The 13853-nt window shown below is 36.1% G+C and overlaps 1 protein-coding gene across 1 annotated transcript; it reads left to right on the top strand.

Annotated features, from left to right (window-relative positions):
• Positions 1-1416: 1416 nt before the first annotated feature.
• On the top strand, positions 1417-3497 carry LOC108671210. The gene is made up of 2 exons (XM_018158707.1): positions 1417-1653; positions 2498-3497. Exon 2 carries the CDS (start codon positions 2514-2516, stop codon positions 3204-3206), a length of 693 nt encoding a protein of 230 aa, XP_018014196.1. The 5' UTR covers positions 1417-1653; positions 2498-2513; the 3' UTR covers positions 3207-3497.
• Positions 3498-13853: the final 10356 nt, after the last annotated feature.

Below are 13853 nucleotides of genomic sequence, written 5' to 3'. Positions count from 1 at the left end.
ACAGAAAAAATGCTATAAGGCTGCTGATATGAAGCTTGCAGTGGACAAGGTGGTTGAAATGCTCAATGGCCTGTTCATGGATATGGTAATATTGCATCAATAATATGGGAATTAATGTATATGGTAATATATCAATAAAGGATAAAGAAGTAAAAATCACAGAAAATGTCATTTATTCTACCTCTACATCATCTACAATGAAAGAGGAGGACTTCAGAGTACTGTTAGTAATGGATGAGTACACTCTGCATGCTTCAAACGTTTTAAAATTAAGTTTTATTCCAAGTGTCCCGAGTAGCCCCGTTAGACGGGGCTACTCGGGACACTCTTTTTTTTGCTTCTGGCACCTTACGAATAGCATATGAAATTTTTTTGAAGAAGCCATGTGATAGCCCTTGCAAAGAGCTTTGAAATGAGCCTAAACTTGTTTATGAAATGTTTCATGATTAGAAGTTATGAATGAAAGACGTTTGAAATCGTCCCGAGTAGCCCCGGTTGACGGTACAAATGAAAAATTGTTTCTATTCTGACTGGCAGCAGCTTTTTCTTTGTTTAACACTTTGACTCCAATTGCTTCATCTTGTACTATTATTTGACTTTTTGTACGGTTTTCAAACAGGGTTGCCAGTGTGCCAGACAGTCATTTTTTCCGGACAAATTCCATGATTTAGTTTTTCTCAATTGCATTGGCCAGCTAAAATTTATGATGGGGGTACTTCCTAATTAAATTTTATATACTGCAAAAGGAAAATATATGGAATTTTTATAACGGAACCTACAAATAAACCATTATATATTGAGTTATTGGCATTTTTTGTTCTCGGATTTGGCCGATTTTAGGCAACCATAATTATGTACCAGTACCACTCAGTCCGGGAGAAATACATTTTGTGGTACGCATATGTACCATTTCGGAGTCAATGTGTTAATGCAAATTATGTTAAAGCTAAGTTGGCATAAGGTTGGACAGCTTAGACTTCAGTCATATGCTTGGTTGCTCGCTGCTTTGTATGAGAAATTGCCTAAAATTTGAACAATATTTATTGGCTTGTGCTGAAAATTGCCCAAAATTTCTGAACGAGAGCTTGGTCATGAGAATTTTTTAATTTTGGATACCATTGCTTACACCCAAGCATGGAAAACTTCTAACTTTAGGGCCGCAACTAGAGCTTTCCAACAAATTCTGGAACCGTGAGATTTCTGCCAGATGAATTACCTCTTATATAATTGTTAACAAAAATGCACAATCGGGCCGCAAGATTCCAAATGTATAAAAAATTTGTCATGTTGAAGCCGCGAGATTTCAGAAACAAGTAGGAAAATTCTATTCCTGCTTACACCAAGCTTTCAATTCCCTGAATCTCTTATGTTTGGCAGCAGGTGGCAGAATTTTATCTTGATCTATTATTTTTTTGCAGATTTTTGACAGATGTAAGTTTTTCAATGCAGGGACATTAATTAAAGAAATAGCAAGTAAATATATATATATTTGAAAAACAATTGTCATCAGTTTTCTGCAAATTCTAGCCCGTAGTTCTCATCGGAAACACAATATTGGAGGCATTTTAAATATTTTGGCCATCTGGCCACATATTTTCCTGGACGGCAGTGCAATCTGGCAGCTTTGTCAAGGAAGCTACTTGGAGTTCTTAGGTGAGACGAACGTTCTTTGGTTTTATTTGGAGACAAGTTTGTTTAAGTTCAAGTTAATGTCAACAAAATTGAACAGTTTTAAACATGTATTGAAAAATTAATTCGTGTCTTAGAACAATGGCTTTTTAGAAATGAGCTGTCAATGCATAAAAGTTTGGTTCAATCCCAAACTGTACAGGTTTTTGATGTTCAATAGAAATATCTTTCACAAATCAACTTTCCTACTAATTGATTGATGTAACACTGATTGTTAATGTCAGATTTTATGGAAATAATTGCCTTTAGCCTTTTTTGTCATTTTTGTTATATTTATAATTATTATTAATTTTTATTGCTGTTGGTAATATGACCAAAATGATTTATTACAAAGTTTTCACAATTGTTTCAATGAAACAATATTCACTTGAATGAATATTCAGAGTTAAACTGGTTGTGGCATCTGAGAATATAACATTTCTTCCATTGCCAGTATTTTTGAGGCAACTTAACCAGTAGTTTACTTCTGCTCAAACTAAATACTGTAATTAAATTATGATAATTGGTTTATTAAAAATGATAAAATTTTGAATCTTGGGTTAGAGCAGCTTCAAGCTAGAGCAGCTGGGGAGTGCTAGGACTAGAGAGTTCCAAACAGCAAAGATGGTTTGAAGGCAATTTCTTGAGTCTCCTGAAAGCTTTGCTGTGACTATCTATCCATCTGATTGTAGTTTCCTATCAAAATCTGCCTGTATATTTAACAGCACATTTCCCTATGTCTTGACCATATTTTCCTATTAAGTTCTGACCTCTGATAGCACAATTCCCTCTGTCTTGTCCATGTCTTGACCATTCTTTTTATGTGCAGGACCCCCCTGTGTACGATGGCTGCCCAGATGCTGAGTAGCCTCCAAAGTGATGCCCGGCAGAAGCTTGAGAGTGGCACTTACTCTCTGATGCAGGCGCCACTCGTCATGGCCGTAGACAGCACAAACCAGGTTTATTTACACAAGGATGGACCTAACCAAGATGTGGTCAAATGTCTCCAGGGCCAGGATGACTGGTCCAGCGACAAAGTTCTGACCCCGAAGCTGAAAGCCTCGAGTTTCGGGGACTATGACTTCTCGCTGGGGTTGATCCCCTCGATTTATTTTGAGTCAAGGGAGAAATTTGATTCTCTTTACTCGCAGGAATGGCAAGATGCTGAACCATTTGATCCAAACAAGACTGTGGAGACTGTTGAAAAAATTCCTTTTGAAGAAGCTCTGAAACAGCTGACGGTGACGCTGTCCTGCAATATGGAGTATTATTTGGCTAACCGGGATGAAATGGAGCAGGATTTAGGGCGCAAGCTGGACAGTTTCAATGCAGAAGATGAGAGTTTCATGAAGAGGTTAGAACGAGAGCTTTTCTACAACCAAGTCATCAAGATAGTCGGTGAGAGCGAGGATGACGACAAGGCAACCTGTTCAGTGATGCTCAAGGACTTCAAGAATTTGTTTTATGATGGTAATGACACATACGCGACGGCAAGACGAGGTGACCATTACCTCATATTCCAACACGCCACCTCATAGGAAAGCTATAGGTGTCACCTCATAGGAAGGTTATAGGTGCCACCTCATAGGAAGGTTATAGGTTTAGAAACTAATCAAGTGATAATTGGAGCTGTGCTGCTGAGAGAGCTGGCGCTAAAATAAAGGTCACAAAAAAGACTATTCGAATTTTTTAACTATAACAATGTATCTTTTGTATGTGTAAAGCTTATGTTATTTCTTGTGTTCTGTTCTGGTATGTTTCTTTTATTCTGGGGTAAGTTGACCGATTAAACTTTGTTGAGAAATATCTTCACATCTTTGAAGCTTTCATATTTTCCGGGGAAAAAATTCTGTTGAATAATTTTCTGTGATCTCAAACTTCCTGCGTCAGAAATTAAAGTAGCAGAAGCAAATGTTACATGTCCAGCAGCTCTGTTTTCTGTATGCTAGCGGCCCAATTTATTTAGTACTTCTGTTTAAATATTAAAAGCTGTACTCCATGTAGCCTCATAACATTTAATACTTACTTACCTATAAGTTAATCTTTATGAATTTTTATTTACATTGTATACGCTTCCTCTTATATGCAGGGCAATTATGTACGTTTACTACTACTTATTATGTGCCAATATACCTTCTCAATGCACGAGGTAATTTGACTTAGAATTCCTGCCTACATCACAAAAAGTTTGTTGATGACTAAACATAATTTGCCTTGAAGGTTTTTGCACAATAATAAAGTGACTAAAATTCAGGAATTAGAGAAGAATTTGTAGGATCCCTCGGGTGTGGATCCTTCCAGGACTTCGAAACACTTGTCTAGCCTTAGTGATTCATATAATACTGATAATAATAGCTGATCCATTGTTCATTAAGCCGTAGGCCTGTTGCCGATTCTTAACATTGCAGAACATTCTCAGCTTGTTGCGGTCTCGAACACGCAACTCTCTGCTCCAATCCTGGTACTCTGAACTTCAACCACTGGGCCACCCTTTGGATGCTAAACTCTGAAGACTTTTAACGTGTTAAAAAGACTTGCATTTCTGTAGATGGACGAAATGTAAGCATGCTTTAGAGTTGTGACTCGGAGGTTGTCATTTAGAACAGTCTACAACACAGTTTTAGTTCGCTTGCCATCATACTAAATGCCTATATATCATGGATTGAATTCAAAGCTTATTTCTGCCCGTATTTACATTGCAAATTTCATAAAAGACCAGAGCATGCTTTTTATTAATAATTTTTTTGTTCGTTTTTTCAACGAGTCTATCAAAATTTCTTGCTGGCGCCGGAAGATCAAAAAGCAGGTCATCAAATGACATTTTAATGGATTGCGAAGTTTCGAAAATACAATTTTCATTTTCAAGCAGTTATATTTACATTGCTCGCTCCTTCACAAAAGAATGTTTCCTCACACTACATCGGCCGCTTATCAAGTCAATGCAATCGTCATAGTTATAATGCTAAGAAAATGAATGTCAAATGGCAAGCTTCTTAAAAAATATCAATATTAATCCACGGTCTGAAGTCACAGGTAACGTAGAGCACAAGACGTGCAACAAGCGATGAATGGAGGTGGGCTTGTTGCGTTCTGCTGCAGCGCTGTTCTAGGAAGCGCTGCACAAATTACCTCTTCATCTTAACTCTCTACCGCAGTATTTCACTCTCCGGTAACATAACTTTCAACTTAAATTATACGTAAACTATTGAGTGTAGTAACCTGAAGACTTTGTACGCAACAGAGAACATTTTACAGTTGTACGTGTCGTTAACACTCATGTCGGGCGGTAGAGTGTTTAATATTCGTTTGCATCTCCCTCACTGTCTTTAAATGTTGTCGAACAAGATCATGTTGTAACTTTTTATTTAACGTTGCTGGCCGTGCATTTTTCACATGGATTGTCTCATATAAACAGTCTGAAATCAGGTTGAGCTTCAAGCTGAATAATAATTCTAAATAATTATGTGTATCTGAACTCGTCATTTCTTCCTTATTTATCAATAAAAATGATTATGGGTGCATACAGGCGCTAAACTTAGAGCGAACAAAATGAATAATTCGATGAACAAAATGAATAATTTTAATACTTTGTTACACGACGTTTTTCATAATTTTAATGAAATAAATCTGAAATGGTAGCGTACTATGTAATTATCAATATAAACCTACAGTCTGGAAGTTGCGTAAAATAGAACTTCCAATTACTCTAAATTAAAAAAATACTTTTGAAGAACCTGCTCCTACGGATCAGAGAAACGGAATTATTTTTTCCTGATTCTTCCAACCTAAAATTTATAATAGTGATAGCTTGGGGTAAAGTAGACGGAAATGATGCATGTTAGTTAAGAAATCTTTCCCTAATTCGTTTTACTTCGGTTTAAGGCTCATTTACCATATTGAGCGAGAGAAATTTTATAACTAATAAATGAGCAATTCCAATACGGTAATGAGTAAAGTTAAAAATAAATTCTGCCCGTTTCATATTATTTAATAATAAATAAAATACGAAATATTTATACAGTAAAGTACCTACGGTACACTCGGTGTAATAGCATTTGCAATTCCTCACTGAGAGGACATTAATCGTCAACTACTCGTAAGTCACACTTTAGCTACAATCCCAGTTAGCCATCCAGAGGATAACTCAGGGTTCAAAAATATATCAAAATTGCGATTTTCGCAGCAGCCGTCGCCAAATGATGGAATTCAAGTGGATTCAAGATAGCTATCACTGAGCATGAACATTATAGACTTGTTTTGAAGAATAACTGATCTAATAACATAACTGCTCTGAGTGCTGAAACACTATACCTATAGCAACACTACGAATGCTGAGCTGCTGCATCAAAGAATGAATAACTTGTACGCCTAACAGAAAATCCTTAAAATTGGGCAATGTGCCTCACATGTTAATATTTATTGGTGTTATATACGACAGCTTTATTAAGAGGTCAAGCTGACTTATATCGTCAGTGAGGAGAGGCTGGTATTTTTCAGTTACTTCAATCTCAAACGATTTCTCATGAAGCTGCAACTGCATGTGTGTTGGATTGAGCTTACGTTTAACTGAAGTTATTAGGGGCTTGATATACTCTTAAATAATTCAATAAAATAATGAATAATGGTCTATGCGTTTCAGCGTTATGAAATCAAATGACTTATGTTTGATGTGCCAGTTTAGATATGTTACCCCTATACTCTGATGCGTGCCACATGCTCTATGATCAAGATTTCGCAACTAATGAATATAGTCCACGGACAACTTCATGAGTTTTGATTAAAAAGTAATAACAAATATTATTCTTCGATGTATAGAAGAATAATATAGCAACGTTTTTGATTGTCGGAACGACATATAATATTTTATATGAAGTTAAAATATTTGTATTAGGAATACATTGAAAGGACTTCTTGGAATAAGCTATGAAACGGACCAATTTCGGCTCATTCCTTAAGGGCACAATGAATCTTCATGTTCAATGTAAATCAACTCTTCTCTGCACAACGCATTCTAATCGATCCATTCCACCTCTACAGTGGCACATCATCAAGTCCTATTACCCAGAGGTTAACTTAAGGGGGGCATGTACGTCAAAAATTGATAATTAAGACTTTGCCGCTTTTTAAGCTCATTCTGAAAGTCCAAAAATTGCGCATATCAAGAGCCCAAAGCAATGTTTGTGCTTTCATTTGCTCGTTCACGAACCTTGCCAAGCCGTGGATAAAACTATACCTTCAATGATCACAAATTTCAGTTTTTTGGCTCTCCTGAAAATTTTAAATTTTCATCTTGAAAATCTATCTCCTCCAATGATTTTCCAACCACAGCATTGAGAGATATACCATTCAATTTTTAAAGACCTGATCTAGCGATCATCAGGTAAATTTTTCAGAATTATTTTTTGTTTTGATTATATTTTGAAAATATGGGGGGATTGAATTCAATTTATTGAAAAATCATTTAAGTGGAAAACAAATTCGGAAAAGTGATGGGAGGATCGCTAGATTTGGCCTATATATATATACCATTCGATTTATAAAAACCTGATCTATCGATCTCGGTTACTTTTTCGGAGTTCTCTTTAGTTTGGATTATATTTGAAAAAAAAATGGTGCATTGAATTCAATATATTGAAAAATCACATAAATGGAAAAAATTGAGAAAAATGATCGGATGATCGCTAGATTTGGCCTTTACGAATCGAATGATATGTCTCTCGATGTTGTTGCACTTTAATTGAATGACTTGCTAAAGTGGGATATAATTAACTTGTTTCATTTTAATAGGGTTTAGATGACAGTTATGTTACCTGCTTGTTTATATATGTTACCCCGTCGCCACAATCAGTGGTTACATGTGCCATGATCTGAGGTGTACAATCGATGAAATCTATTGATAATTCTTCACGAATTTCAAACGTTTACAGCACAGACCATTTCCTTTATCAAAGTTTAACACCTTGACTCAGTTCTCTCCATCCTCTTTTCTGAGAGTAATTCGAATTCTGTTACAAATTATTTATTAGAAAAGTGTTATTTATTATGCAGTATATCTTAATTGCCGACTACTTCTTATAGATACAAACCTCTTGAACAATGTAAATAACGTTGAGCTCCCTACTACGGAAAGCTGAAAGTTACTACATGAATTCGATCAAGATTAGTAATTAATGAGGCTTGTTTCTTGCATCGATCTAGTCTTGAATCACTTAAAAAAATGCATACATGGATAATAAATTTTCCATATTTTATTCATCCATAAGGTCCATAATTCTCCACAGCACAAAGACGCTATCGTGAACACAAAGATATACAGCGTACCTTCAAGTAGAGGATCAGCGGCATGAGGGAGCTGAACCTGAACTACTGGGGAAGGCTGAAACACCTGGAATATATTTGATGAACAAATAATAAATTTTAAAACTTTATATACAACATTTTTATTTAATATTAATGAAATAAATCTGAATGGTAGTGTACTATATAATTAGTGTACTATATAATTACTAATAATAATCTGCAGTCCGGAAGTTAGGGAACATAGAGCTTCTAATTACTTTAAATTAAGGAAGCATTTGGAGAACCAGCCCATACGGATCATGGAAACGAAATAATTTTACATGGTTCTTTTAACCTAAAATTAATTTTAGTGATAAATTTGGGTAAAGCAGGCAGAAATAATGCATGTTAGTTGAGAAATGTTACCCTAATTCGTTTTACTTCGGTTTAATTAGGCCTTAGGGCTTACTTACCCAATTGAGTGCGCGAGAAATTTCAACCCATTAAATGAGCAATTTCAATGCGATCAGGAGTGAGCTTGAAGCTAAATTCTGTCTGTTTAATGTGATCAAATATTATTAAACAAGAAAAATTTCACAGAAAATTATTAACGACACATGCGGTATAATTCTCATTTGCGATTCCTTACTCAGTGACCAATATTCGACGACCACATTTTGATACTACTTTCGACACTCGCCCTATCACCCATCAGATATTTCCTGCTTTAAAAGGTATACTAAACATAATCCTCAAACTACTAACCGAAAGATTCCCGAACTGATTTGATACAGCCATCACTGATTACGCACGAGATTAATTTTTTTCGAAGCATAACTGTTCTATTGATATCGCCCCTTCTACCGCTTCAACACCTCATCTATAGCAATACTACGAACGCTCAGCGGCTGCAGCAGAGAATAGATAACTTGTACGCCTAACAGCAAATGCTTATATAAGCGTAATGCCCCTCGCATGTTAATATTTATTTGGTGTTATATTACCCAGTTTTATTGAGAGGAAAAGCGTCCATGTATCGACAATGAAGAAATGCTGATAATTTTCAATTACTTCGATCTCATGCGATTTTCTGAAGAACCGGCAACTGTGTCTTGGATTAACCTTACTTTTGACAGCAATTCTTAGGGGTTTGTTAAACTCTTATATAGTTAAATAAAATAATGAATTGGAGTCTACGCGTTTCAGTGTTATGAAATCATATGACATACGTTTGATGCGCCAGTTTAGATATGTTACCCCTATTATCTAATGCAAGCCACATGCTCTACGATCAAGACTTAGCAACTAATGAATATAGTCTACGGGCAACACCTCGTGAGTTTTGATTGCCCGCTGCACCCTAAGTGCGCAGTCTCTCCGAGTTCAACGCCTCCCCACACAAAGTTACCTTGCATAGCCGCGTGCGGTGTTTGAATAAAAATATGGATAAATATTTTACATCCAAGTATGGCAGGGTAAGACCAGATTAGTCGTAGTCCTTGTAGACTCGTTGTTCGGGAGTTCAATAACTCATAATCTGAGATACTAACAGGAAGATTCTTGGGGAAGGTAACTAAAATTTTTCAGAATTTGTTTGTTAATTTGCTGCACGGTGGATTTTTTTCAGACGTGCACCCTTCAGTGCGTGATAATCCCCTATAATGTACATGAAGCCTGCAGTTTCCCATACACAGAATGAGTGAGTTGGTATTTATTCAATAATAAAAAGGTTTAATTGTTTTATAAAAACAAATCATGAGGACAATATTGATTGTGTTTCATACAGGACACTTTTTTCTACATACTGTCAAGAAATTTTTTGTCATTATACTTCTATTTCAAAGTTCCTTTATCCGTTTGATAGATTTGTTATGCATAGAATTCCTTGGCGACAATTTCCTTAATTTTCAACTAAGGTTATGAGCTAAAAGCAGTTGGACAGGAACAAGCCACATTTTTTTTGTTCGATGCATATAACTAGAAGGAAAACATGTGAAAGTCATAACTCGAGTGAATACATAACGTATTATACGCTACCTGGTAATGATAACTTAAAGCCCACCATCAATTGTTGCTGGTTGAGAAAGCTGTACTCCACGTCCAGCTAGACACGTTGTGCGGTATCATAGTAAATTATTTAATACAATTGAACCTTTCAGATCGTCATTGCGGGCATTAGTGACATAGCAAAGACTAAGATTCAATATTTCATGGACTAAGGATTTTTACACTACTATAAGAGCGAGAAATTTCATATTCTCATGAGATTGTCAATTGGTCCACGTGCTGTATTGGTGTTAAAAATTACTTTTTGAATTATAAACATAGGTTCTAATTGTGTAAGCATTACACGCAGCCTTGAAAAGTTGCCAGATGCATTGCGGTGATTACGATTATGAAAATTTTAAACTGGCCATAAGTAAATTTTAGCAAATAATCTCTGTACGCTTTATATGCACAAAAATCATTAAAGCATGAGGCGCTCTTAACAATCAATTTAGATCTTTACCCTCAGTGCAGATTATAAATGCTTTCAGTACTTGATTCATCTCAAAAGCTTCAACGAACGAGTTCATCAGAATACGGATACCCTATTACCTTACGGTAACCGAGGGTTCAAAAATATATTAAGAGCGATAGTCCGCGCACAAGCGAATAAGAAAAGAGCAATGGTGACCTAAACACCACTACTGAGCATGAACGAATTGATTTTGGTTTGAGGCATCACTAAACTATTCACATAGCTCGTCGATCCGACGTATGACATTTTTAAAAATACACACTATGATCCTTCAGTGCCTGCATCAGAGGGGAGAAAACTTGTACATATGAAAATCAATTTATTGAGGAGCTTCATATGACTCACTCGTCGTTATTTCATGATGTTATATACGCCATCTATATATAGAGATCGAGCTGTCTCGTAGCGACTATGCTGGTAGTTTACAATTTCTTCAATCTCATAAGAATTTCTGTCGAAGTAGAACTGGGTGCTGAATTACGCTTGCATTTACCTGCAATTCTTCGGGGCTCTGTACAAGCTCTTAAATAGTTTACGTGTTTCATCGCTAGCAAATCAAATAACCGAAATGTTATATGCCAGAGTAGATATGTTACCCCGATACTATAATGTGTCGCCACGTGCTCTATGATCAAGAGTTCGCAACTGATTAATAGAGTCCACAGCTAACTCTTTATGAGATTTTCTCATAAATGTTAGTCACTTCTCTCCAAGTTAAACGCCTCAACATCATTTTTTTCTGAAAATCGAGTTTCTTAATCATGTTAGCATTATAAATTAGAAATATTATTTACTTTACATAATAACCTAACCAAAGAAAAGTGAAAGGATACAAACTTTTATAGTAATACCTGACCACATGCTCTATGATCAAGATTTCACTGCTAAAGAATATAGTCTACGGATAAGTAATCCCACAGTCCCTTCTCTCCGAGCTCAACGACTCACTATCCGTATTCAATAGTAGGAAAATACAAATTATGGTACATCTTATTGATTAGAAGCATCATTTACGTTGCAGCATAAGATTATCACATAATATTTAGTTGATAGAATTTTTTTAAATGGCAATATCTAGTACGGCAAACAAGAAGTTCCTTCATTAATTCGCTCGATAAAATCAGTATATATATGAGCTGGTCTCTGCATGGATCTTGCCTTAAATCACTAAAGAAAATCACAACGAATGAACAAAAAAGCGATTTATGCTTCGCTTGTTATTTTTCAACCGCATTTAACACACCTGTAATTCAATGTCAGCATAACTTGTGACGATGAAAAGAGTATGGAGATTTTCAGTTACTTGAATCTAATACGACACCTAAGAAACAGCAATTTAAAGTTGACATCCGCTTGTGATTTGCAATTCTTTATAACATAAAACTGCAAAATATTTATTAGTTTCATTGTTAGTAAATCAGTGTTCGGATATTCAACGCGCAATTTTAGATATGTTACTCCAAGAACTTATGCCATTGCTACATGCTCTATTATCAGACAATCGAAGTTTTCTATTTCTATCAGTAACTCTCTTATAACTGTGAACAGTAGCATATGAATATAATAGAGGGGGAGGGTTGCTCAGTGCCCGGGGTGCAACAGGGTGCTGTCGGTCGCCAATATGGCGAGGCACCAGAGGGCGTGCCTGGTGTGGGACCCTGGGGGGGGGCAAGTCCCTGACGGGGATCGACGGCCCGGAAATGGAAAATGGAATGGAATGGAGGGTTGAGAGAGGGGAGGGTAGGAAGACGTGTGAACGTGCCGAATTGTTTTAGTACGTGGTTTTAATTTTTTGCGATTGTCAAATTTTTATATTTTTTCTTAGGACAGCTGTGAATATGGTATATTTGAACTTTTTTGTTAACATAAGAGTGTGAACTTTTAATTTTTTTGATGCTAGTAAAAGTTTTTTAGGCAGCGTGTATGACCGATTTGAAGGTCGTGACCGTAGGTCACCACGCACCCCAATTCCAATTCCAATTCCAACAAACTTGATTGTGCTATTGACTTAAAAGACGTAGACTTAAACTAGCGTCCAACTTTCCACAGAAGCAAATTTGGCATGTAGTTAATGCAACCAAAAAAAGGGAAAAATGACACAACATTCACGCAAACCAAGGGATAGAGAATCAGATTTGTAGGAAGGATTTTTAGAGATACATAATAACAGATGAGCATGTCGCTGTTGCAGGTACTGATTCGTAGGAAACACTGGTCAACACTGGAACAACACGGAACAAAGTATACGGATTGGAAGCTCATTACGTAGGACTGATGGAATCTACCACTGCTCTGCACTGCATAAAATATGCGAATCTTTCGAGATTGTTCTCTCAGTGCCCGACATTGACTAATCCGCACAGTCGGACACAGGACGACCGCACTGCGAGTCTAACAAATTACTTTATATTTATATACCCTGTATTATCATTGATTAATTAACCGAAATTTCAATAATTTTCGGTGAGAAATTTAGAATTTCTCACAAAGGTGAAAAATAGATTGCTATTAGGATAAAGTCAAGCTTATTTCTCTGAGTGTAACTAATCACTATTCACAATATTTGTCAGCAATTCATCTGACGATGAATGAAGAAAATAAGATGATGATGCATAGTACAGCTGACATGTTCAGTAAGTAATAAATATGCAAGACTATGTAAAGTAATATAAATTATCTTCATTTTGTTTAATTTTTGTGGAGATTCATCAATAATTGAATATCGAATACGCTATTTATCATGTATTTATATAACGTCACAACTGAAAAAAATAAACATACGATCTTAAATTTCAACGTCAGTGGAATAGTAAATGTTTTGCAGATTTATGTGTACTTTAATTGCCTTATTTAACTTAAGTAATCCAAGTAACTTATGAATCATAGGATAAATAATGACGAAGACGTGACGGTTATTGGTCTGCCCTTTCGTGACATGCGGGACTTCTCGGTCCCAAACCATTAGGTACGAACAGCATTGACGCCGGTAAATATCATGGTTTAACTAAGCTTGGTGGAGCCAAAAAGACTCGGTGGATGAACAGTACAGTTTTAGCTCAGCTGAAAACAAAGAAGGAAGCATACCAGCGTTATTTACAGACTCGTAGCGATGCTGACTATAACCTATGCGCAAGAGCTTGAAATCAAGCTTAAGAAAGCTGTCGCACCGCAGTAAAAACCGTCGAAAAAAAATATTGCTAAATATGCAAAAAAGAACCCGAAAGCCTTCTTTTTGTACGCTAGCTCGAAGTGCAAGATGAAGGACGGTATTTCTGATTTGAAAGTAGATCAGCGAAAGATATCCTCTGATGAGGGCAAAGCTAACGTACTTAATCATTTTTTCAGTAGCGTATTTACTGAAGAGGACTTGAACAGTATTCCAGCT

The sequence above is a fragment of the Hyalella azteca genome, unplaced genomic scaffold (genome assembly GCF_000764305.2).
Source record: "Hyalella azteca isolate HAZT.00-mixed unplaced genomic scaffold, Hazt_2.0.2 contig7750, whole genome shotgun sequence".
Taxonomy (NCBI): Eukaryota; Metazoa; Arthropoda; class Malacostraca; order Amphipoda; family Hyalellidae; genus Hyalella; species Hyalella azteca.
Note: the sequence above shows the minus strand (reverse complement) of the source record. Positions and strands in the feature narration are given on the sequence as shown.

Coding starts and splice junctions, on each gene's coding strand:
- LOC108671210 (XM_018158707.1), top strand. CDS start 2,514: ATGGCTGCCCAGATGCTGAGTAGCCTCCAAAGTGATGCCCGGCAGAAG.